Raw genomic sequence first — 26,553 nt, 5'->3', positions numbered from 1 at the left:
GAGGTGGGAATGGGGGGTGGGCTGGGGGGAGGGGTGGGCGAGAGGGGGAGAACAGGGGATTCTGTGGCTATTATGTTGAACTGAATGGTGTTGTAAAATAATAATAATAATAATAATAATAATAATAATAATAAAAAAAAAAAAGAAAAAAAAATGGGCAAGAGTCCTATGTGTTAGTATATTATGTGACAATGTCCCAGAAGAACTGGGACTTTATAGTTTGTGCCATTCCCACTTTTGCTGGTTCAAAGGCCAAATTAATTTGTTTGGTCTCTGCTGAATGTTCCCTAAGCCAAGCTGTATCTTTATAACCTGACTGTGAGATAATTCCTCCTCCAGCTGGGCCTCAATTATTTACACTAATCCTCATGCAGTAGAAGTCTTACCACTCAACATCTCCATGCTGAAACCCAGAAACTTTGGAACATAAGTAGAACATAAACTGCATCAAGATTTTAGAAACCAGAAGTGGCTGTCAACTTCTGAGTGAAAATTATACACGCATCTAAAGAGGAACCCTTTTCTTCAGGAGAAACTATCCTCTCACACAAACTGTGATAAATGGCACTGCATACTTTTATGTTCAGTTCAGTCAGGAGCAGGCTGGCACAATTCCAGTTCCTTTTCTCCCTGAGCTAACCCATGATGCACCTGGCTTTTGTTAACTGAATTTCATATCCACTACAATGTAAGGGACAAAGTAACTTTTTATATTACTTTGAGAGGAAAGGCAGTCTTACCTCCACCATCATCACGGGTAGCTCTCCCTGTTTTCTAGAAGAAAATGTAGTGGAGTTTTCGTGTATCTCTAAAAAGACAGAAAGTAACTTGTCAACACATGGTATTGTTTTTAATTACTCCAGGGATGTATAGAAGTCTATGTGGCTAGCATATGTGACTTGATCTAATTGTTACCCCCAATCCACTCCTCCTCTGCTTCTCTGTTCAGAAAGGGGTAGGCCTCCCGTGGGTGTCAACAAATCATGGCACGACAAGTTGCCATGGGACTAAGCACCCCCCTTGCAATAAGGCTGGGCAAGGCGATCCAGTATAAGGAACAGAATCTTAAGAGCCAGCCAAAGTGTTAGGAATGGTTTGCTTTCTGCTTATTCCAGAACTGTGGATTATATTACTGTCACACAAATTAAGGCAAAGAGAAGAACTGAAGAGAAATGAGGAACAGAACTTTTGGCTTCCTAGACAATGGGAATCTAAATCAATGTGGAAGAATCTTTCACTGCATGAAAGTAAATAAGTCTTTCAAAATACACACTGCATTTATTCTGGTTGGAGGAAACCATGCATGTGTGTCTGTGTGCAGGTGGAGTTAGGAGGAGCTCTTCAGGGGTCTGGTTTTCTCCTTTCACCATGTGAGTTGTGGGATTCAACTGCAGTTAGGTCAGCAGGCTGGGCTGAAAAAGTCATTATGCACTGATCCAACCTATCTTTTCTAATAAAAGAAGCTTTATGATTAAGCAACAAAATACTGTCACTTCCTGTTTTAAAGCAGGGAACAATTGATACTTCCTGAGGCACATGTCTCAAATCTATTTCAACCTCCACCAATCCATATATGTTGACTCAGAATTTATCACTAGTTATAATCCATGCTAATGTATCCATTTTACTTGGGAAATTTTACTAGGATGAACATATCTGAAAATATTCTTGCCTATGTTGTGTGTACATTATTCCCTAAAGTATAGCATATCGTGTATTATATTTTGTTATACTGTGCTGAGTATTGTCAGTATTCTACAGGGTTCTAAGGAGCATGGAGAACATGTATGTGTTATAGCCCTATAAGACACAGTGTAATATAAGGGCTTGATTAGTTTCAGATATTGGTGCTAAGGAGTCTGGAAAAAATTCTAAGGAAATACTGAGACAACTGTACATAGTAACACAACTCTGCAAGTCATGACGAAAGAAGGAAAGGAAGCATGGAACCACCTTCCAAATTCACATTATCTAAGAATTCATCCAAAGTACAATGTGAAAGAATCAATCAAAAATTCCAGAAATTTAAGTTCAATGTTGAGTTAGTAGAGCAATTGGGAAACAGTCAATTTGGGTATAGCTGACAACAATGATATTATCAACTATCAAGTACCAACATTTATGGAATTACCACACAAAAAAGAGCAAAATTAACATATGTCTCAAATTTAAAGGTAACACTGGACAGAAGTCAGAATAAGAAATATATCCTTTTCAATTGGCACAGTATAGTCACAGTGTACCATCACATAGTGTACCACTCTCAGAAGAGCACTTGCATGTAAGACTGCACCCACACCACCGCCTTCTCCTCCCATCTCGTTAGTTCCCTTTACTTTGTTCACATCATATACACATATGTAATTTTATTTTTACATAAAAACCTAGTCCTTCAAATGAAAGAAATTACCTGGGACTTGCCTTTTTCAATGAACATAAGACATTTAACATGGCAAGTATATTCACTTACATCTATGTTCTGCAAATGACATAATCCCATGCTCCTTAATAGTTTACACAGTGTCTTACTTAGGGTTTCTATTGCTGTGACCAAACACTATGATCATAAACAACTTGTAGAGGAAAGAGTTTATTTCAGCATACAATTCTCTCTTCACACTCAGTTTCTGGGGGAACTCTGGACAGGAACTGAACAGGGTAAGAACAGAGTCAGGAGAGGATGCAAAGGCCATGAAGGAGTGATGCTTACTCACCAAGGCTCGCTCAGCCTACTTTCTTACAGCACTCAGTGACACCACCATAGGGGTGGCACTGCCTACAGTGAGGTGGGCCCTCACATATCAATCATCAATGAAGAAAATGCACCACAGGCTTGCCTATGGGTGAATCTGGTGGCAGCATTTTCTGAATGGAAGTTTCCTCTTCCCAAATGACTCTGGTTTGTGACAAGTTAAAAAAACAAACAAACAAACAAAACAAAAAACAAAGACAGCACACCTGGATTTCAGGGAGAAGGGGATTCTGACCCCCGTTTTAATTTTTGAAACTATAATTCAGTTACAACATTTCTCCCTTCCCTTTTGGGGAAGGGAATTTAAATTAAGCAAAGTATAAGTAACCTGAAAATTCAAGATGCTAGGAATATGACCTTTCATGAAGTAAAAATCACATATAGACTACTCTACTTCCTACAATCTTTTCTGTTAATATTAAGCTCCTTGTGGTCTGGCAGCTTTATTGGTGAAATTAAGGGTTAAGGCCAACAACTGAAATGCTATGTATATTAGAAGCAAGGAACTATATGAGAAAGCCACAGACGATCACAACTTTTGTGATTAGAATCTCAAGGATTTTACGATATGTTTGAAATACTTGACCTTATTGCAATAGTAATAGAAGTTGGTTATGAGACTGTTGCAGTAACGTAAAATGTATTTCAGGTAATTGTATCGTGTGTGTGTGTGTGTGTGTGTGTGTGTGTGTGTGTGTGTGTGTGTGTGTGTGTGTAAGTGCCTGACAATTAAAATATGAGAGCTAAAAGAGGGCATGGCATACCATGATGTATCACCCTTTCTCCTTTCTTTCAGACAGGGTCTCTCACAGATGCCATAGATAGGATGACAGCTAGCAAGCACTAGAAATACTACGGTCCATTCACTCAACAGCATGGGATTACAAATATGAACAGTTCTGTCCAATTTTTTTGTATGTGTGTGAGCAGATTCAAGCTCAGATCTACTGCTTTTTCAGTAAGTATTCTTCTCATTGAGCCATTAATTACCTCAATGATAAATCTTATAAAGCTATTTGAAATGGTATGTTGATCTTGGTTGCAAATCTCTCAAACAGAACTCACCATATGGCCTGTAAGTGTGTAAATAATGATCAAATTTAAGATTTTATCATACTTCATACATATTTTGTGGAAATAAACCAAAACAGATAATGGCCTGTAAATTATGCATGTATGTTTTAATCTTAACTTCATAATATTTCTAGGCCATGTAGTATACATGTAAGCTTTGTACAGCTGGCACAAGTCTTTAAGGAAATTGCAAATACAACAAAAATAAGTAGGGACTTTTTTTCACAAGGTCAATGTCAAGGATACGCACCTTCATTTTACTTCATTTAGGGAAAGCTATAAGGAGAGAGATAACTCAGTGGGGTTTCTGTCCTCCCATGCAAAAGAGGCATTCTGTACAGGACAGGCTGCCTCCAGCCCAGTTACTAGTGGAGAGAGAGTGGAGTGTTGGGTCAAATTTCAGACAAGATACCTTCCTAATTTGTGTCATAGCACTGAGAGTTTCATGAGGGCCAATGTGATGACCACATGCCAGTCACTCCTTCACCTTCTTCCTTACAATCCCTAAGGTTTGGGACAACCTTTTCTGGGTTTATTGTTCTTCTAATATACAGTCTTGCCCTGTTTATGGGACTTCCTCTGGCTGACTGAGTCCAGCCTTTTCTTCTCTCTTCACATATCCATGCCATACAGCTAGGCATCAGGAGCCCTTTAGCTGTGCCTACCAGATCCAGGACTGAACCAGATAAACTACTAAGATTTGATATCTTTGCTCTCAATGGCCTTTCCTGTCCGGTGAGTTTGGTGAGGAAGAGATAATTAGAGATAATACAAAAGGCAAAGAACTATCTGGACTGAGTATGGGAGCATGCCAGAGGGTTAGGCTATATTCTGTGGACAGTGTGTTCTACTATACAGTGTCAGGCACTAAATAATTAGTGGAAAAGAACCTCCAAGACTCTAAGGATAGCCAGGCACAGAACGCAGAATGAACATGGCACCCAGGAAATAGGGAAATTTCTGGAGAAGGATAAAGGGCAAGAAACTGTAACGAGGGATATGAAGTGTGTGCGGCTAGAGGTGGGGTCATGGGGCTCTGTAGGACACGCTACTCACAAGCAGGAGACCTAGAGTATACAGTGAGTAACACAATGCAATAATTCTACAAACACTGCCTGTTATGGTGGAGCCAAACACAGCTAAAGAATGAGAGAATGCAGGAGAAGCCAACACACTTGTGGGGATCAAGGGCCTCGAGCCTAATGAAGAGGCTCCAAGGAAGACACAGGAAACTCATTTCTGAGATTATGAACTCCTTCCCCTAAAGAAGACAAGTCAGGAAAGCCTATAACAAGTGAAAGATACAAATGGTGACAGCACAGAGGACAGACACAGCCCTGTGACCAGATAGGTGCCAAGATAGCCGATACCCAAGTGCCTATAGTCCTTTAGTCCTAGGAACTGAATGTTGAATGTTCTGAATATTGAAGGCTAAACCAAGAATTTCTGAAATGGGGCCAAGTGTGTGCTAGAGTTCAGGATCTAAGATGGATGTCAGACCTCTAATCTCCCTTGTCTCGGCCATCCTGTATGTCAGTCTGAGGTGAGGAACACTGCCTACAAAAGAGTTCAAGTCACCAGGTGGTAGGTGCACACCTATAATCCCAGCTCTCAGGAGGCAGAGGCAGGCAGATCTCCATGAATTCAAGGCCATTCTGGTCTACAAAGAAGTTCCAGGATAGTCATGGCAAATACACAGAGATCTTGAGAAACTAAAAAAAGAAAAAGAAATAAAAGAGCTAAAGTCATACACTGAGCCCTTACTCCCAGGACATTGTAGCCTTGGGGTTTTGACAGAACAAAAAGCCATTCTTGGGTCTCTTTAGCCACTCCACCCTGTGGGGTCCATGAAGTGCTGCTACAAGACCTGGGAGAAAAAGAGAGAGAACCTGTTTCTCGGGCATCATTGGGATCACACTATAAGACATTTACCTATGGGTCCTGGTAAGGAGAGAAAGTTGTTCCCTATAGATAAATTGGCCCTGATACAGGTTATACTCAAAAGTGAAAAACAACACTTCATAGGCTCCATGATGCTGAAACCCAGCTGTCAAACTGATGAGGTCTGTGTCCTCTGGGCATGCCCTTGGGGTTTATCTTGATTAGATTAAGTTAGATGAGAAGAGCTGTTCCCTATGGGTACGAGCATTCCCTTCGATGGGATTCTGGGCAGTATAAAAGTAAGAAAAGTCAGGAGAGTACATTCATTCATTTTTCTTTGCTTCTGGGCTCTGGTTGCAAGGTCAGTCTCCCTCAAGTTTCTGCCTCTACTGCTTCCCAATTATGGACTCCAAACTCAAACTATATGGCAAACTAAACCTTTCTTTGCCCACTGCCTCTGGGAAAGTAATCCTAACAAAATTTCCAAGGAGAGGTATAACAACATTCCAACGCTTGTGCATTGGGAGTGGCAGAGGAAGAACAGTCTATGTGTTCTTGGAAATACAGTCTTTAAATAACAGAACCAGGAGCAAAGCACCCTTAACCCTACCAGTGTTAACTATTATGCATTGGAAAGAGGAAAAGCACACAGGTTTCTGTGTCCTTGCTGATCTTTCCCACTCCCTTGGCCTCCCAAGTACAAGGTCTAAGATGACCATGCCTAGGGCTCTCTCCCAATGGACCTGACTAGAAATGCCTTTATCTAATTCAAATTTCATCCTCATTCTTGAGATTCTGGACATTAAACAGATCACTCTTGAGACTTTCCACATCTGCATCATCCATGTCTGGGACAAAGTGACTGAGAGGGTGGCTCAGTCATTCATGCCTACCCCAGGTGAAGCCATACTCATTCATAGGAAAGTCTCAGGTTTCCTATGGTTTACCACTACTTAATGAAAGGCAAAGGTTACCTTTAACCTTTAAACCTATTTATCCTATTTAAATTCTGTGGTTGTATTTCTACAGATAAGCTAGATAAATTAACAGTATCTACACACTAAAAACTACAGCAAAACGTCTCTATAGATTTATAAATAGTGCATAGTATAAAGGGCATCTATTATACATAACTGAACATAATTCCCTCAGTACCTTCTGTTTTAATGTATGTTTCTTTGGAGGTACCGGAGATGATTTGTGGTCCATCTGTATCAAGTGGGATCACGGTTGTTTTGATGGTCCTTTTCTTTAGTACTGCAGAAACAGGGAATGCAGTCACAACAGGGAAAGTTATGTCAGCTTCACAGCAGACAAACAGAGGAAACTTAGAATAGTTGAGTGTTTGTCACTTGATCTCCTTATTTATTTTCAGGTAAGTCACTGTAATTAGAATGGTGCTTCAGGAAGATCACTGTGTCAGTGTCCAATTAATTATGCATCACATGATGATGTAGATAAAGACTATTATGGTCACATGATGTAGGTAAAGTCTAAATTAGTACAGATGTGACAATAGAGAAGGAAGAGCAATGTGACTATGTTACGTTGGTGTGGTGACTGATACGCAGCGTTCAAATCCCAGTTAGAGCATCATGACACAGTGAAATCTATGCAATCCCGCTGTGATCACATCTTTGCACCAGTGAACTAAAAATTCATAAGGACCCCCAGGAGTCTTATCGGTGTAAAAGATATGTTAAACCCTAAGGAAAAGCACATGGATTGTACAAGTGTTCTATGATGTTTGTGAAATGTAAAAACAATTCAATTAGACAAGAATGACTGAATCCTGAGCAAGTGTTTAGTGTGCTACACAACAGTGACCAGTGGTTGTTTAATTTCATTCTTTTCTTATCCGGGATATTTCACAGCTCATGCAGGACATATGGTATCACTTTAAGTAGGTTCAGAAGGTAAGCAGCTGTGTATTCCTCTAACTTTTTAACCTTGGGTACCATGTTAGGCATATCCATGATGCTCTGATCAAAGTCCCTGCCAGATATAAGCAAAGAGATAGATGCTGTGCCTTTGATCCCTGACTCCAATTATGTATTTCTTCCAAAATAAGTTGTAGAAGGTCTCTGAATTAGTAAACACAGCCTTTCTCCAACATCTTCATCCTACCAGGTACCTCTCAGCAAGTGACTCTGATCATCAAGGACCCACACTGAGAGGTGACTTATGCTTGTGCCTTCTGTGATGACTCAGAATCTAAGTTATTCTAAATGAAATTGTCACATGAACGTTAGACCAAAAAAAAAAAACAGTTCCTTTAAATTGGCCAACCCTGTATAAACCCTCAACATGAACCGACAAGAAAAGGGGTCTAGTGCTTCATGGTGCAACTACTCTCGAGGTGCCAAGAGATAAGAGGAAGGCAGTGGCTGCACAAGGCATGGCAGTGCGTCTTATCTGCTCACTGTTCCCTCATCGTTTTTAATAAAATATGTGATTCTTTGAGAATTCCATAAAATGTATTTTGATCATATTCATCTCCACTCATCACCCTAACTCTCTTGATTCCATTCATATCTCTCCACTCCTTACCAGCTCTGTGCTCTTTTAGTCTCCCTAAGTAATTCACCAAGTTCAATTTGTGCTAATCACATACATATATATGGGCATGTGGCCAACCTCTGCAATTCAGTCAACCTGTTACTGGCAGAGTCAGCTTCTATACACTCTCCTTCCATCAACAGATCTTCTATTTCAGTTTATTATTTTTGTTTTTTCATTGATTATTTGTTATGTTTTGTTGATGAAAAAGGCCTCTAACCCAGGCTGGCCTAAAATTCACTATTTAGAAAAGGCTGGTCTTGAACTTATGACTTTCTTGAATCTACCACTCTAAATCAAAGATTACAGACTGTGTAATCCTGGGTACATTACATTGAGTACTTGGGATGAAACTCGGGTTTTTAGACACGATAGGCATGTACTAAGCCAATCACCATAAGAGCGCCACTTAACACATTAGCTCACTGGTGAGAGCCCGAGCATGTAGACACCACCAATGTGGATAGAATGATGCCCAGTGGCACTCTTCCCTGCTGCCTGTGTAAATGCACCAAGAGCAAAAATGGAATAGGCAACATGGAGTCTAACTACCCATGACAGGAAGTAGCCTTACTGCTCACTGTCCAGCTCTCCTTTACAAGTATATTGTTGGTTGCTCGCATAGGACCCATATAAGATCAAAGAGGTCAACAGTGTGGTTTGTAGGGAAGAGAGGTTCAAAAACCTTTCTCACCCCTAACTAAGAAGCTATTGGTAATTTATGGCTTCTGTGTGAGGGAGGGAGAGATTAATTAAAGGTGTTGTCCCTGTAGCATTATCCCAGGTTCAGTGGATGCCCCTACATGTTTGCATATATGTTTAACATAAAATGGACTAGCAAGTTATTTTTTAAGGATAAAATTTGGAAAAATGTAAAAAGGGAGAGGATCTATGAACAGTAAGAGTTATAAGGGATGAATAAGATGAAATACGGTGCATAAATATATCAAAATTAATAAAATTATAATAATTAAAAAAATAAAATTTAAATGAATTGCTGGATTGATGATGCAGCACAGATCATTAAATGAATGATGACTGGAAATCTTAGTGCACACTGTCCTTAAATTTTGTGGCTCTTTGTGCCCATGCCAATATTGTCTAATCTGTTAATGCTTTTCTCCAAAACTTACAGGAATACATCAGATCTAAGATAAATCGAATTTGAACTATTCATCCCACTCTCCCCTGTACTTTAATTGTGCGCTTTGTCATCTTAAAAGGAGCACTGTGCTCCTCTACCATTCAAAGCAGTGACTGTCTGCTGCATGCCGAGTGACACTTCCTAGGACTTCCAACCACCACAGCCGTCACTGCAGTGTTTGGGATCCCGATCGATCTGCCTTACTGCAGGCAGATGTAAGAAGACAGAGCTCTCCACAGGGATTACTGTGCCCTTGATGAGGTAAGAAGTGGCTCTTAAGATGCACAGCTAAGGAGCCTCATCACTACCTCTTGAGTTCTAGTTAACTCATTTATGAAGGAACACAAGCATGTAACTGACCCTGCATATCTGAGATGAGGTTTGAATACATTTTTGTAGTTACCTTGTATTCTGATTTTCAATGTACACATCTGTAACTGGAAATTGGGTTGTGAAAAAGGCATCCTACTTTTGGGGGGAAAACAGATTTAAACAAGAATCGAAGTACAATACCCTCAAATAACAAAGGATTACTATTGAACACAAGAACCATAGAAATATCCATGATTACTTACTTGTTGTGGCCCTTGCCTTCAAAAGAAACTAAGAAAAAAAATTTAACACAACAATTCTCAAATCATTAATATGTTACATCACAGTGGTGTATCACACAAAATACAACCAGTGTTTTCACAATTCCTACCTCAGGTGTGTCTTAGGAAAATGATCCCACAATACATACCACATTTATGTCTTATAGTCATCACCTGCAATCAATAGGAAAGAAAATATTTAATGTCATGATCATGCTGAGCAATGTCTACAAAGCTGTTTTGCCCACTAACATCGTGTGACTGAAATCAGGACAGAGAAGAGTAGTAACAAAGAGACTATATTAATGGGTACATTATTCGATGATGTCACAGAGATCTGGGACTCTGTCCTTTGTGATACAAACTAGTACTGGGCATACTTTTTCTTATTCAGTGGCAGATCAGGTAAACCTATCTGGCCTATAGAGGGTTGCAAAACTTACATCACATACCATCTATAAAAACTTTTATGTTTCACTAAGGTATTTTTGGTTTCTAGACTATGGTTTACAAATAACTTGAGTATATGGTTGGAAGCTTAGTGTGTCCAGCTTGAGGATGTTCAGAGGATCTTTCAACCATGAGGACTGGTGTAAACTAGAGGCCCCCACCTTGGTGGGATCATTCATACAGCAGGACACAAAGTTGTGCCACATTGTGATGTATGCTGTCTTGATCAGGACCAAGTTGGTACAGTTCCATTCCCTCCTCTTCCTAAATAAGCTCTCTAATATCCGTGATGACTCAGATCAGTTTAATGAATGAAATGTGATACCCACTGAAGCACAAGGGGACCACCGAGGTAACCTTTCTACCTCAGAGAAATGAAAGTCCCTCTTACCCTCACAGTCGTCACTGGTCGGTGTTGCTTGTAGTGGGGTGAGGCCGCACTGGTGGTAGGTTCAGGGGACACTAGGGGAAAGGAAGCGACTCTCAGCTCACGGGACTTAGTATTATTACAGGGCATCTTTGCTTGATGTGAGTAAAAGCAACTGGACTTGGAACATCTTATTAAACCTAATGAACAATATGGTTGGGTTGTTGCAGGACTGTCTTCCAGGAAGAGAAATAAAGGCAGAGAGTAGCTCTGGAGAGAAATGAGGAGCAGATTTTTTTTGTTTGTAGGGAATGGTAATCTCAATCAGTGAAAAAGCATCTATTATGTGGTGTAATGATGAAATGAATCATTCAAAAATTTCTTTTTATACGTATTCTGTTTGAGAGGCTCAACAGCTGGCAGTGAATCCAGCAGAAGTGACCCTTCTGTACCTGGTTCTCTCAGTCAACCATGTAGGTTCCAGGCTCAAAGTATTGATCTCAGTCTTTACAGCAAGTGCCTTTACTGCTAAGATCTCACTGGTCCCCTATAACAAATCTTATGATAAAAACCACAGAGTACAATCAGTCCCTGAGATGACTTTCAGGGTAGGGCAATGGCTACTCTCTTCAGCTTCAGGTGAAGTTTTTACCTATGTACCTGTAGTACAGGTCTGATCCACACTTTTATTAGAGACTCAACTGCCTTTCCAGGCATGTTTTTCTGAAAAGGGTCTTTTCTGCTCTCTACCAGTGATCTTTTCAGTCTCATGAGCTTTGTGAGAAACTGACATTTAGTGATTACAGAAAGACCTAGAACACCCAGGACTGAGAATAAGGACATGTCTGGGACTTAGGACCCATTGCATGGACAATGTGTTGCAGTACGGAGAACCCACAATAAGGTAACACAAAGAAGGAACCACATAAGCTTCTGTGGCAATTATGAAAGAGAAGTGGCTGGGGAAGGAGAGGGGCAGGAAATCATAAGAAGAGAGACAGAAAGGGAGTGACTAGAAGAGGAATCCTGTTTCTCTGTCACACACAGCTCAGAAGCAGGCACTACACACTGAATCCACAGTTATAGTCTATGATAGAGAGCAAAAAAAAAAATCTGTAGAATGAGAGAATCCTAGAGGAGCAGACATAGTTCTGATTAGCCTGGGCTGTGAGTCTACTGAAGAAGTGACAGGGAAGCCACTTAGAGAAGAGAGACTCCTTAGAGCATAATCTCATGTCCCCAGGAAAGAAGAGACAGGTCAGACCACGCCAAAGTGGGAGACTCAAGTACTGACAGCGTAAGAAACAGACACACATTATGGTGCATAGAGAACTGATCCTCTCCTGTCCATACAATTTATTCTGAGAAACATGGGCTGTATTTTAGGGAAGCTCACAAACTCAGTCTCTGCATATTGGAGGCTGAGGCAAGGATGCCTCTAAGAGCACCAAAGATCATCCAGAGGGCAGATCCTTTCTCCCTATGTCATCCATTAATTTAAAGGATCAAAGAAGGATATCACCCTATAACCCTCCTTGACTCAAATTACACAGAATGCCAGTTAAAGTTAAGGAACATAGACTGCTTAGAGCTAATGACACACATGAGGCTTCTATTTATCAGGACATCGCTAAGGTAAGAATGAGGCTAGTGTTGCTAGAGAAGCCTGCTAACTACTTAGCAGTCTGCGATGTCCTACAAGGAGGGACTAAATGGTCCACAGAGGACCTAGTAGGCACTACTACCAATGTCCCCAGGGAGCCGGGAAAAGGATCTGCTCATTCTTTACCACCAGGACCATTTTGTAAGTACTTCAAATGTATATTTGAATGCCCAGGAGTAGGTTGTCCCTCACCAGAGACTGGCTTTATCATAGATTGAAACCCCAAACTGATCACCACTGTTTATGGGCATGGTGATGGCAAATCTCAGGAGTCAACTGATAGGTCAGGGCTCTGGTGATGCCTCTATGGCATTACCTTGACAAGGTTAACTGAGGTAGCAAATGGTTCAGCTGTTAGTACATTACTCTTGGATTGAGATCCATGACTGTAGAAGGAGAAGGTGAGCTGAGCATAAAGAAACACTCCTTTTCTCTATTTCTGTTGCACTGGACCTCTGCCTCAGGCTCCTGTATCTATGATTTCTCAGCAAATATGCACACCATACTCATGGTATCATGGGAAAACAAGCACTCCTTCTTTGGCATGTTTGGGTCATAGTATTTTATCACACAAACTGGGAAAGAACCTTATGCGCAAATTCCATGGAGAGCTAATAAGTACAATGACAGGCTTGGACACTTGGTAGTGGTAAATGGGGATAAGCGCTAAGTGTTGAAAGACTGCCTTCAAATGACAGAGATGAACCCAAGAATATTACCCCTGACAAGGCTACCATGATGCCTTTGAAAAGGAAGAACACAGAAACCTCCTTCCATGACCTTGTCTCTGTTCTTTCCCATAAGCATAGGGTGTGACACACTACTCCAGAGACCCACTCCCCTTTGGTCAGACTAGAAATGCTGTTATCTGTTTCAAATTTTGTGCTCACTCTTGACAATTTTGACAATGACCATGCCAATCTTGAGCTTGTTTACATTCAGTTCATCTACATCACCGCTATGTGGGAGAAAGTAACAGAGAGGTTGCCTCACCTATTCCTGCCTACACCAGGTGAAGGGACAGTGACAGAGACAAGATTGAGTTCACCTTTCCTCTGTTTCTTGTTACTCAATGTTTGCAAAAGGTGAATTTACATTACATTCTTAAATCGTGTGGTTGAATTTCAGCTGAGGAACTATGCAAGTCAACATTATCTACACAGGAAACTATGGTAATATCATCACCTTTCCCTCCTATCATACAATGATGATCCACAACTACCATATGTCACTCAATGAGATTAGTGCATTTCAACAGTACCTTCTCTTTCAGTAGATGGTACATGGCCAGAAGTGTCTGCCAGGACTTCCGGTACTTCAGCATCCTTGGGGGATATCTTCCCTTTCCCAAAGAGTCTTCTTTTAATTCTGCAAACTGGCATGCATTAACAGTAGAGACAGTTATGTCAGTTTCATGGCAGAAAATAGAGGAAACCAGTCTGTTTTAGTATACTCCATGGCATGCCCATTCTCCAGGCACCATCATCAGAGTCACAGTGGTGTTTCAGGAGCATCACTGAGTGCACTGCACACTCCAGCATGCACCGCATTGGTGGTGTAGGCAAGTCCTAAATTCATGGCAGTGTGACAGTGTGTGTGTTTCCTTGCTGAATACATGTACCTAATGAGTGCTCACCTTCAAATCACAGGCACTGACCAACCCTGAGAGGAAAAACACATGAAGCAGAGTGTACCCAACCTTTAAAGATGTATTCCCACTGGATATGGAGTGCACTGCTTTCATAACAGTTCTCTGTAGGCAGAGGAGGTGAAGCTCTGTGATTTCTAGGCCAGTATGGTACATAAGTAGGTAGTTCCAGTATAGATAAGGACAAACTGTGAGTCCCTGAAACCCGCCCCCAAAAGCAATATATTCTCAGAGAATGAGGTAGCACACATCAACCTCCAGGTGGTGACTGCAGTTCTCAGTGCACATGTCCTTAAATTGTGTTCCTCTTTGGGCCCATGCTTCTGTTGTCTACTCTGTTCATGCTATTCTCCAGATCCCAGAGAAACCCATTTTAGAAATATCCATCCTACTCCTCTGTATATTTTATTTAATTGTGAGACTCTGTCATCTTAAAAGGAGCACTGTGCTCCTCTACCATTCAAAGCAGTGACTGTCTGCTGCATGCTGAGTGACATTTCCTAGGACTTCCAACCACCACAGCCGTCACTGCAGTGTTTGGGATCCCTATCGATCTGCCTTACTGCAGACAGATGTAAGAGGACAGAGCTCTCCACGGGGATTACTGTGCCCTTGATGAGGTAAGAAGTGGCTCTTAAGATGCACAGCTAAGGAGCCTCATCACTACCTCTTGAGTTCTAGTTAACTCATTTATGAAGGAAAACAAGCATGTAACTGACCCTGCATATCTGAGATGAGGTTTGAACACATTTTTGTAGTTACCTTGTATTCTGATTTTCAATGTACACATCTGTAACTGGAAATTGGGTTGTGAAAAAGGCATCCTACTTTTGGGGGGAAAACAGATTTAAACAAGAATTGAAGTACAATACCCTCAAATAACAAAAGATTTCTTTTGAACACAAGAACCATAGAAATATCCATGATTACTTACTTGCTGTGGCCCTTGCCTTTAAAAGAAACTAAGAAAAAAAATTTAACACAACAATTCTCAAATCATTAATATGTTACATCACAGTGGTGTATCACACAAAATACAACCAGTGTTTTCACAATTCCTACCTCAGGTGTGTCTTAGGAAAATGATCCCACAATACATACCACATCTATGTTTTTTGGTCTTCGCCTGCAATCAATAGGAAAGAAAATATTTAATGTCATGATCATGCTGAGCAATGTCTACAAAGCTGTTTTGCCCACTAACATCGTGTGACTGAAATCAGGACAGAGAAGAGTAGTAACAAAGAGACTATATTAATGGGTACATTATTCGATGATGTCACAGAGATCTGGGACTCTGTCCTTTGTGATACAAACTAGTACTGGGCATACTTTTTCTTATTCAGTGGCAGATCAGGTAAACCTATCTGGCCTATAGAGGGTTGCAAAACTTACATCACATACCATCTATAAAAACTTTTATATTACACTAAGGTATTTTTTGTTTCTAGACTATGGTTTACAAATAACTTGAGTATATGGTTGGAAGCTTAGTGTGTCCAGCTTGAGGATGTTCAGAGGATCTTTCAACCATGAGGACTGGTGTAAACTAGAGGCCCCCACCTTGGTGGGATCACTCATACAGCAGGACACAAAGTTGTGCCACATTGTGATGTATGCTGTCTTGATCAGGACCAAGTTGGTACAGTTCCATTCCCTCCTCTTCCTAAATAAGCTCTCTAATATCCGTGATGACTCAGATCAGTTTAATGAATGAAATGTGATACCCACTGAAGCACAAGGGGACTACTGAGGTAACCTTTCTACCTCAGAGAAAGGAAAGGCCCTCTTACCCTCACAGTCTTCACTCGTCGATGTTTCTTGTAGCGGGGTGAGGCCGCACTGGTGGTAGGTTCAGGGGACACTAGGGGAAAGGAAGCGACTCTCAGCTCACGGGACTTAGTATTATTACAGGGCATCTTTGCTTGATGTGAGTAAAAGCAACTGGACTTGGAACATCTTATTAAACCTAATGAACAATATGGTTGGGTTGTTGCAGGACTGTCTTCCAGGAAGAGAAATAAAGGCAGAGAGTAGCTCTGGAGAGAAATGAGGAGCAGATTTTTTTTTTGTTTGTAGGAAATGGTAATCTCAAGCAGTGTAAAAGAATCCATTATGTGGTGTAATGATTAAGGGAATCATTCAAAAATTTCTTTTTATATGTATTCTGTTTGAGAGGCTCAACAGCTGGCACTGCATCCAGCAGAAGTAACCCTTCTGTACCTGGTTCTCTCAGTCAACCATGTAGGTTCCAGGCTCAAAGTATTGATCTCAGTCTTTACAGCAAGTGCCTTTACTGCTAAGATCTCACTGGTCCCCTATAACAAATCTTATGATAAAAACCACAGAGTACAATCAGTCCCTGAGATGACTTTCAGGGTAGGGCAATGGCTACTCTCTTCAGCTTCAGGTGAAGTTTTTACCTATGTACCTGTAGTACAGGTCTGATCCACACTTTTATTAGAGACTCAACTGACTTTCCAGGCATGTTTTTCTGAAAAGGGTCTTTTCTGCTCTCTACCAGTGATCTTTTCAGTCTCATGAGCTTTGTGAGAAACTGACATTTAGTGATTACAGAAAGACCTAGAACACCCGGGACTGAGAATAAGGACATGTCTGGGACTTAGGACCCATTGCATGGACAATGTGTTGCAGTACGGAGAACCCACAATAAGGTAACACAAAGAAGGAACCACATAAGCTTCTGTGGCAATTATGAAAGAGAAGTGGCTGGGGAAGAAGAGGGGCAGGAGATCATAAGAAGAGAGACAGAAAGGGAGTGACTAGAAGAGGAATCCTGTTTCTCTGTCACACACAGCTCAGAAGCAGGCACTACACACTGAATCCACAGTTATAGTCTATGATAGAGAGCAAAAAAAAAAAATCTGCAGAATGAGAGAATCCTAGAGGAGCAGACATAGTTCTGATTAGCCTGGGCTGTGAGTCTACTGAAAAAGTGACAGGGAAGCCACTTAGAGAAGAGAGGCTCCTTAGAGCATAATCTCATGTCCCCAGGAAAGAAGAGACAGGTCAGACCACGCCAAAGTGGGAGACTCAAGTACTGACAGCGTAAGAAACAGACACACATTATGGTGCATAGAGAACTGATCCTCTCCTGTCCATACAATTTATTCTGAGAAACATGGGCTGTATTTTAGGGAAGCTCACAAACTCAGTCTCTGCATATTGGAGGCTGAGGCAAGGATGCCTCTAAGAGCACCAAAGATCATCCAGAGGGCAGATCCTTTCTCCCTATGTCATCCATTAATTTAAAGGATCAAAGAAGGATATCACCCTATAACCCTCCTTGACTCAAATTACACAGAATGCCAGTTAAAGTTAAGGAACATAGACTGCTTAGAGCTAATGACACACATGAGGCTTCTATTTACCAGGACATCGCTAAGGTAAGAATGAGGCTAGTGTTGCTAGAGAAGCCTGCTAACTACATAGCAGTCTGCGATGTCCTACAAGGAGGGACTAAATGGTCCACAGAGGACCTAGTAGGTACTACTACCAATGTCCCCAGGGAGCCGGGAACAGCATCTGCTCATTCTTTACCACCAGGACCATTTTGTAAGTACTTCATATGTATATTTGAATGCCCAGGAGTAGGTTGTCCCTCACCAGAGACTGGCTTTATCATAGATTGAAACCCCAAACTGATCACCACTGTTTATGGGCATGGTGATGGCAAATCTCAGGAGTCAACTGATAGGTCAGGGCTCTGGTGATGCCTCTATGGCATTACCTTGACAAGGTTAACTGAGGTAGCAAATGGTTCAGCTGTTAGTACATTACTTCTGGACTGAGATCCATGACTGTAGAAGGAGAAGGTGAGCTGAGCATAAAGAAACAATCCTTTTCTCTATTTCTGTTGCACTGGACCTCTGCCTCAGGCTCCTGTATCTATGATTTCTCAGCAAATATGCACACCATACTCATGGTATCATGGGAAAATAAGCACTCCTTCTTTGGCATGTTTGGGTCATAGTATTTTATCACACAAACTGGGAAAGAACCTTATGCACAGATTCCATGGAGAGCTACTAAGTACAATGACAGGCTTGGACACTTGGTAGTGGTAAATGGGGATAAGCACTAAGTGTTGAAAGACTGCCTTCAAATGACAGAGATGAACCCAAGAATATTACCCCTGACAAGGCTACCATGATGCCTTTGAAAAGGAAGAACACAGAAACCTCCTTCCATGACCTTGCCTCTGTTCTTTCCCATAAGCATAGGGTGTGACACACTACTCCAGAGACCCACTCCCCTTTGGTCAGACTAGAAATGCTGTTATCTGTTTCAAATTTTGTGCTCACTCTTGACAATTTTGACAATGACCATGTCAATCTTGAGCTTGTTTACATTCAGTTCATCTACATCACCGGTATGTGGGAGAAAGTAACAGAGAGGTTGCCTCACCTGTTCCTGCCTACACCAGGTGAAGGGACAGTGACAGAGACAAGATTGAGTTCACCTTTCTTCTGTTTCTTGTTACTCAATGTTTGCAAAAGGTGAATTTACATTACATTCTTAAATCGTGTGGTTGAATTTCAGCTGAGGAACTATGCAAGTCAACATTATCTACACAGGAAACTATGGTTATATCATCCTTTCCCTCCTATCATACAATGATGATCCACAACTACCATATGTCACCCAATGAGATTAGTGCATTTCAACAGTACCTTCTCTTTCAGTAGATGGTACATGGCCGGAAGTGTCTGCCTGGACTTCCGGTACTTCAGCATCCTTGGGGGATATCTTCCCTTTCCCAAAGAGTCTTCTTTTAATTCTGGAAACTGGCATGCATTAACAGTAGAGACAGTTATGTCAGTTTCATGGCAGAAAATAGAGGAAACCAGTCTGTTTTAGTATACTCCATGGCATGCCCATTCTCCAGGCACCATCATCAGAGTCACAGTGGTGTTTCAGGAGCATCACTGAGTGCACTGCACACTCCAGCATGCACCGCATTGGTGGTGTAGGCAAGTCCTAAATTCATGGCAGTGTGACAGTGTGTGTGTTTCCTTGCTGAATACATGTACCTAATGAGTGCTCACCTTCAAATCACAGGCACTGACCAACCCTGAGAGGAAAAACACATGGAGCAGAGTGTACCCAACCTTTAAAGATGTATTCCCACTGGATATGGAGTGCACTGCTTTCATAACAGTTCTCTGTAGGCAGAGGAGGTGAAGCTCTGTGATTTCTAGGCCAGTATGGTACATAAGTAGGTAGTTCCAGTATAGATAAGGACAAACTGTGAGTCCCTGAAACCCGCCCCCAAAAGCAATATATTCTCAGAGAATAAGGTAGCACACATCAACCTCCAGGTGGTGACTGCAGTTCTCAGTGCACATGTCCTTAAATTGTGTTCCTCTTTGGGCCCATGCTTCTGTTGTCTACTCTGTTCATGCTATTCTCCAGATCCCAGAGAAACCCATTTTAGAAATATCCATCCTACTCCTCTGTATATTTTATTTAATTGTGAGACTCTGTCATCTTAAAAGGAGCACTGTGCTCCTCTACCATTCAAAGCAGTGACTGTCTGTTGCATGCTGAGTGACATTTCCTAGGACTTCCAACCACCACAGCCGTCACTGCAGTGTTTGGGATCCCTATCGATCTGCCTTACTGCAGACAGATGTAAGAGGACAGAGCTCTCCACGGGGATTACTGTGCCCTTGATGAGGTAAGAAGTGGCTCTTAAGATGCACAGCTAAGGAGCCTCATCACTACCTCTTGAGTTCTAGTTAACTCATTTATGAAGGAACACAAGCATGTAACTGACCCTGCATATCTGAGATGAGGTTTGAATACATTTTTGTAGTTACCTTGTATTCTGATTTTCAATTTACACATCAGTAACTGGAAATTAGGTTGTGAAAAAGGCATCCTACTTTTGGGGGGAAAACAGATTTAAACAAGAATTGAAGTACAATACCCTCAAATAACAAAAGATTTCTTTTGAACACAAGAACCATAGAAATATCCATGATTACTTACTTGCTGTGGCCCTTGCCTTCAAAAGAAACTAAGAGAAAAATTAACACAACAATTCTCATATCATTAATATCTTACATCACAGTGGTGTATCACACAAAATACAACCAGTGTTTTCACAATTCCTACCTCAGTTTTGTCTTAGGAAAATGATCCCACAATACATACCACATCTATGTTTTTTGGTCTTCGCCTGCAATCAATAGGAAAGAAAATATTTAATGTCATGATCATGCTGAGCAATGTCTACAAAGCTGTTTTGCCCACTAACATCGTGTGACTGAAATCAGGACAGAGAAAAGTAGTAACAAAGAGACTATATTAATGGGTACATTATTCGATGATGTCACAGAGATCTGGGACTCTGTCCTTTGTGATACAAACTAGTACTGGGCATACTTTTTCTTATTCAATGGCAGATCAGGTAAACCTATCTGGCCTATAGAGGGTTGCAAAACTTACATCACATACCATCTATAAAAACTTTTATGTTTCACTAAGGTATTTTTTGTTTCTAGACTATGGTTTACAAATAACTTGAGTATATGGTTGGAAGCTTAGTGTGTCCAGCTTGAGGATGTTCAGAGGATCTTTCAACCATGAGGACTGGTGTAAACTAGAGGCCCCCACCTTGGTGGGATCACTCATACAGCAGGACACAAAGTTGTGCCACATTGTGATGTATGCTGTCTTGATCAGGACCAAGTTGGTACAGTTCCATTCCCTCCTCTTCCTAAATAAGCTCTCTAATATCCGTGATGACTCAGATCAGTTTAATGAATGAAATGTGATACCCACTGAAGCACAAGGGGACCACCGAGGTAACCTTTCTACCTCAGAGAAAGGAAAGGCCCTCTTACCCTCACAGTCTTCACTCGTCGATGTTTCTTGTAGCGGGGTGAGGCCGCACTGGTGGTAGGTTCAGGGGACACTAGGGGAAAGGAAGGGACTCTCAGCTCACAGGACTTAGTATTATTACAGGGCATCTTTGCTTGATGTGGATAAAACTGCATGGATTTAGTACATGGGTCTAAATATCATCAGACTTTTCTGTCCCCTCAGCAACACCTAAACATTCAGCAGTTGTTTTTGAAATAATTGCGTCTGAGGCTTTATAGTATTTACAAATGCTTGGCCGGTAGCTTAGGCTTATTAATAACTTGATCTTTCACTTATATTAACCCATATCTTATCTATAGTTAGCCACGTGGTGTGGTACCTTTTATCCCTACAGTATTCTCATCTTGCTTCCTCTGGGTCTCGCTGGGGACTCCTGACTCTGCCCTTCCTCTTCCCTGCATTCTCAGTTTGGTCGCCCTGCCTGGCTACTGGCCAATTAGCCTTTTATTAAATCAATTCAAGTGACAAATCTTTACAGTGTACAAGAGGATTCTTCCATGGCAACTAAATCTAATGGAAAATATGGTTGGGTTGTCACTGGACTGTCTTCCAGGAAGACAAATTAAGGCCCCGTACAGGTCTGGAGAGAAATGAGGAACAGATATATTTTCCTTTCTATGAAATCTGAATCTTAAGCAGTGTGAAAGAATAGTTGTATCATGTAAGGATTAAATAAATCTTTCAAAAAATTTCTTTTTACATTTATTATATTTGGGATGCTCAACAGCTGGCAGTGCATCCAGCAGAAGTGACCCTTCTGCACCTGGTTCTCTCAGTCAACCATGAAGGTTCCAGGCTCAAATTATTGATCTCAGTCTTTACCACATGTGCTTTTACTGCTACACACTCAAGAACCACAGAAAAGTAACCTTATGATAAAAATCACAGAGTTCAATCAGTCTCTGAGATGATTTGAACGCAGGATAGCTGCTACTCTCATCAACCTCAGCTGGCCATCAGGAGACTTTTATCTATATACATGTAATAAAGGTCTGATCCACACCCTTTCTAGAGAGTCAACTGACTTTCCAGACATATTTTTCTGAAAAAGGTTCTTTTCTGTTCTCTCCACTGATCTTTTCAATCTCATGAGCTTTGTGAGACAATAAATGATTACAGAAAGACCTGGAACACCCAGGACAAGATGAGAACATGTGTGGGAATTAGTCCACATTGCCTGGACAACGTGTTCCAGTACACAAAATAACCAATAAAGTAACTGGAAAAATGGACCACATGGGCCTCCAAGGTTTTCCAGACCAAGAAACATGGCAATAATGAAAGGGAAGTGGCTGGAGCGAGGGAGAGGGTGGCAAGAGGTAACAAGAACGGAGATGAAAGTCGGGGGGGCTAGAGGAGAATCTTGTCTCTCTGTCACACACAGGTCAGAAGAGGACAGTATGCATTGAACCTACAGATATAGTGCACAATAGGAAGTTAAAAAAAAAACTGCAGACTGTGAGAATCCAAGGGACGCAGACGTAGTTCTGATGGCCCTGGGCTGTGAGCCTACTGAAGTAGAAAAAGTAAAGCCACGTAGAGAAGAGAGACTCCTTAGAGCATAAACTCATGTCCCCAGGAAAGAAGAGACAGGTCAGACATGCCAAGAGTGAGAGACTCGAGTAGTGACAGCACAGGGGACAGGCACCTCCTGCAGGTGTCTGGAGAGCTGACCCCCTCGGGTGTATAACCTGTATTATGAGGAACATGGGCAATATTTTAGGAAAACTCACAAACACAGTCTCTGCATATTGGAGGATGAAGCAAGGATGTCTCTAAAAGCACCAAAGATCAACCAAAGGGCAGACCCTTTCTCATCCATTAAGTCAAAGGTTCCATGATAGATATCAGCCTGAAATCTCCCTTGACTGAAATCACCTAGCATGGCACTTAAAGACAAGGAACATAGACTGGTATAAGCTAAAGACATATATGAGGTCTTTACTTGTCAGGACATTGCCAGTGTTGCAATGAGGCCGTACAACAGAAGCCTGCTAGCTATTTAGCTGTCTAATCTTTGGTTGTCCTTTGAAGATGGACTAAATGATCAACAGAAGACCAAGAAAGCACTACTACAAATGTCCCAGGGGACCCAGGGACAGGATCTGCTCATTCAGTATCACCAGGACCACTTGGTAAGAAATTTATACACACATTTGAATGCACAGGGGCAAGTTGTCTCTCACCAGAGAGACTGGCTTTATCATAGACTGGAACCCCAAACTGTTTGTGGGCATTATGACGGCAAATCTCAGGAGTCAACTGATAGGTCAGGGCTCTGGTGATGCCTCTATGGCATTATCTTGACAAGGTTAACTGAGGTAGCAAATGGTTCAGCTGTTAGTACATTACTCCTGGACTGAGATCCATGACTGTAGAAGGAGAAGGTGAGCTGAGCATAAAGAAACACTCCTTAGCTGGGCGTGGTGGCGCACGCCTTTAATCCCAGCACTCGGGAGGCAGAGCCAGGTGGATCTTTGTGAGTTCGAGGCCAGCCTGGGCTACCAAGTGAGCTCCAGGAAAGGCGCAAAGCTACACAGAGAAACCCTGTCTCGAAAAAAACCAAAAAAAAAAAAAAGAAACACTCCTTTTCTCTATTTCTGTTGCACTGGACCTCTGCCTCAGGCTCCTGTATCTATGGTTTCTCAGCAAATATGCACACCATACTCATGGTATCATGGGAAAACAAGCACTCCTTCTTTGGCATGTTTGGGTCATAGTATTTTATCACACAAACTGGGAAAGAACCTTATGCACAGATTCCATGGAGAGCTACTAAGTACAATGACAGGCTTGGACACTTGGTAGTGGTAAATGGGGATAAGCGCTAAGTGTTGAAAGACTGCCTTCAAATGACAGAGATGAACCCAAGAATATTACCCCTGACAAGGCTACCATGATGCCTTTGAAAAGGAAGAACACAGAAACCTCCTTCCATGACCTTGCCTCTGTTCTTTCCCATAAGCATAGGGTGTGACACACTACTCCAGAGACCCACTCCCCTTTGGTCAGACTAGAAATGCTGTTATCTGTTTCAAATTTTGTGCTCACTCTTGACAATTTTGACAATGACCATGCCAATCTTGAGCTTGTTTACATTCAGTTCATCTACATCACCGGTATGTGGGAGAAAGTAACAGAGAGGTTGCCTCACCTGTTCCTGCCTACACCAGGTGAAGGGACAGTGACAGAGACAAGATTGAGTTCACCTTTCTTCTGTTTCTTGTTACTCAATGTTTGCAAAAGGTGAATTTACATTACATTCTTAAATCGTGTGGTTGAATTTCAGCTGAGGAACTATGCAAGTCAACATTATCTACACAGGAAACTATGGTAATATCATCACCTTTCCCTCCTATCATACAATGATGATCCACAACTACCATATGTCACCCAATGAGATTAATGCATTTCAACAGTACCTTCTCTTTCAGTAGATGGTACATGGCCAGAAGTGTCTGCCTGGACTTGCGGTATTTCAGCATTCTCAGGAGCAACCATGTGCTGCTGTTGATGGTTCTTTTCCAATAGATTGTATTCTGGGACTGCATTAACAGTAGAGACAGTTATGTCAGTTTCATGGCAGAAAATAGAGGAAACCAGTCTGTTTTAGTACACTCCATGGCATGCCCATTCTCTAGGCACCATCATCAGCGTCACAGTGGTGTTTCAGGAGGATCACTGAGTGCACTGCACACTCCAGCATGCACTGCATTGGTGGTGTAGGCAAGTCTAAATTCACATCAATGTGGTGTTGTTAAAAGAAGAGCAACATGACTGTATTAAGTTTGCTTTTACCTGATAAACAATGTCCATGTCTCTCTTGGAGTCCCATAAATATGGTAAACTTTATAAACTCCCTCCTTTCTGAGTAGTGTTTACTAGGGTGCTATATACTGTGAAACTTCTCAGTGCAAAACATATGAATAAACATACATACATACATATAAATATATATCCATCCACATACACACACATGCATGCATACATGCATGTACACACACACACACACACACACACACAGCTTGACCTCAAATAAATGTACATATACTACCGAATTACTCTGTGGTATTTGTTATTGTCAGAACAGTCAGCTACATTTGAGTGAATCCAGGTAGCATGAGGTTGTGTTGGTTACTCATGCAACCAACGGTAGAGAATGTATTTATTTTCACTGTTTACCTTCACTGTTTACATGAGAAACTATAGAAGGGCCCTAGCTTAGCAGAAATATATGATCTTCCTCCAATATTTTCAACCTGCCTAGTGCCTATCAGTTAGTGATTCTCTAGATAGTGGACCACATTGAGAGGTAAGCAAAGCTTCCATATTTTCTAGAGATGCTCAGATTCAAAGTCACTCAGAGCCAAGTTGTCACATAATGGTTGGGATGAGTAGGAACTTCCCTTCCACTAGCCAGGCCTGGATATGTCCTCATCACGAACTGACAAGAACAGTAGCCAGGTGCATTGGTAATATAATAAACAGTGCCTGTACACGTCATTTTCTAGGTGACATCCTCATTGACCATCTGTACAGCCTTTATTAATTCTGGCTAAGATAGGGGTAATGACTACAGGAGCATCGAGAACGCACTATACCTGTTCATGCCTTTCTCACCAAAGTCCTATCTTCTCTATATTGCCGTTTAATTTTTCCAGAACAGATCTGTGTTCTAGTCTAGCCTGAAATTTCTACAGCAAAGAATGAACTTATGTCTCTCTTTCTTCCACTTCTCAAGGACAAGGACTAATAAGATTGAGACATCCTGGGCACATTTTGAGCAGAATTAGGAGTCAGACTCTGGGTTTAATTAGCAAACTGCGCGTGGTTATGCTAATCATGCACTGAGGCAACTGGGCCACAAGCTCCAGCCCATATTAGCATACTAACTTTTCTTAATACAAACTACCATATAACAAAGTACTGAAAATGTAAACACACTGTGCATAAAATACTTTTGAAATGATGTTACTGAGCCATATACTCTTCATTGCTGAATATATATGTGTGTGTGTGTGTGTGTGTGTGTGTGTGTGTGTGTGTGTGTGTGTACACACATATATGAGTGGTCACACTGAAAACATGAGGACCAATCACCACTGAGAAGAAAACTCCTGGAGCATAATAGAGTGCACCCCATTTTTAAATATATAGTCTCACTGAGTGTGGTAGTGAACTCCTTGTATAACAGTTCTCTGTAGTCACAGGCAGGCAGAACTGTGTGATATCCAAGTCAGAAGGGTATATATGTAGCTAGTTCCAGGAGAGCCATGGATACATAGTGAGATAATGTCTCAAAAACAAAACACTATGTTGTCCAAAAAGTCCGACATCACAGATCAACATCCAGGTGGAGACTAGAGTTCTTAGTGGATACTGTGCCTAAATTGTGTTGCTTTTTGTGTCCATACTAATATTGTTAAACACCTTAAAGTTTTTCAGGTTTTACTGGAAGGAGCCCACGAAGTCTAGCACACATCCATCCTATCTCAATGTAGTGGTAAGCA

At 41.4% G+C, this 26,553-nt stretch overlaps 2 protein-coding genes across 2 annotated transcripts in view; both read right to left on the bottom strand.

Moving 5' to 3' along the window:
• Positions 1-15,257, bottom strand: part of LOC143268209 (uncharacterized) — a 73,839-nt gene extending 58,582 nt beyond the window's left edge. The window contains exons 1-5 of the mRNA XM_076549351.1: positions 13,745-15,257; positions 10,845-10,915; positions 10,153-10,177; positions 6,863-6,964; positions 741-808 (exon numbers count right to left, since the gene is read on the bottom strand). Coding sequence (XP_076405466.1) covers positions 741-808; positions 6,863-6,964; positions 10,153-10,177; positions 10,845-10,915; positions 13,745-13,865 — 387 coding nt within the window. The 5' untranslated portion in view covers positions 13,866-15,257. The remainder of the gene's footprint in view (positions 1-740; positions 809-6,862; positions 6,965-10,152; positions 10,178-10,844; positions 10,916-13,744) is intronic.
• LOC143268207 (uncharacterized) overlaps positions 1-26,553 on the bottom strand; it is a 370,245-nt gene that overhangs the window by 336,740 nt on the left and 6,952 nt on the right. The gene's annotated exons all lie outside the window — the stretch shown is intronic.

Source organism: Peromyscus maniculatus, chromosome 12 (genome assembly GCF_049852395.1).
Source record: "Peromyscus maniculatus bairdii isolate BWxNUB_F1_BW_parent chromosome 12, HU_Pman_BW_mat_3.1, whole genome shotgun sequence".
Taxonomy (NCBI): Eukaryota; Metazoa; Chordata; class Mammalia; order Rodentia; family Cricetidae; genus Peromyscus; species Peromyscus maniculatus.
Note: the sequence above shows the minus strand (reverse complement) of the source record. Positions and strands in the feature narration are given on the sequence as shown.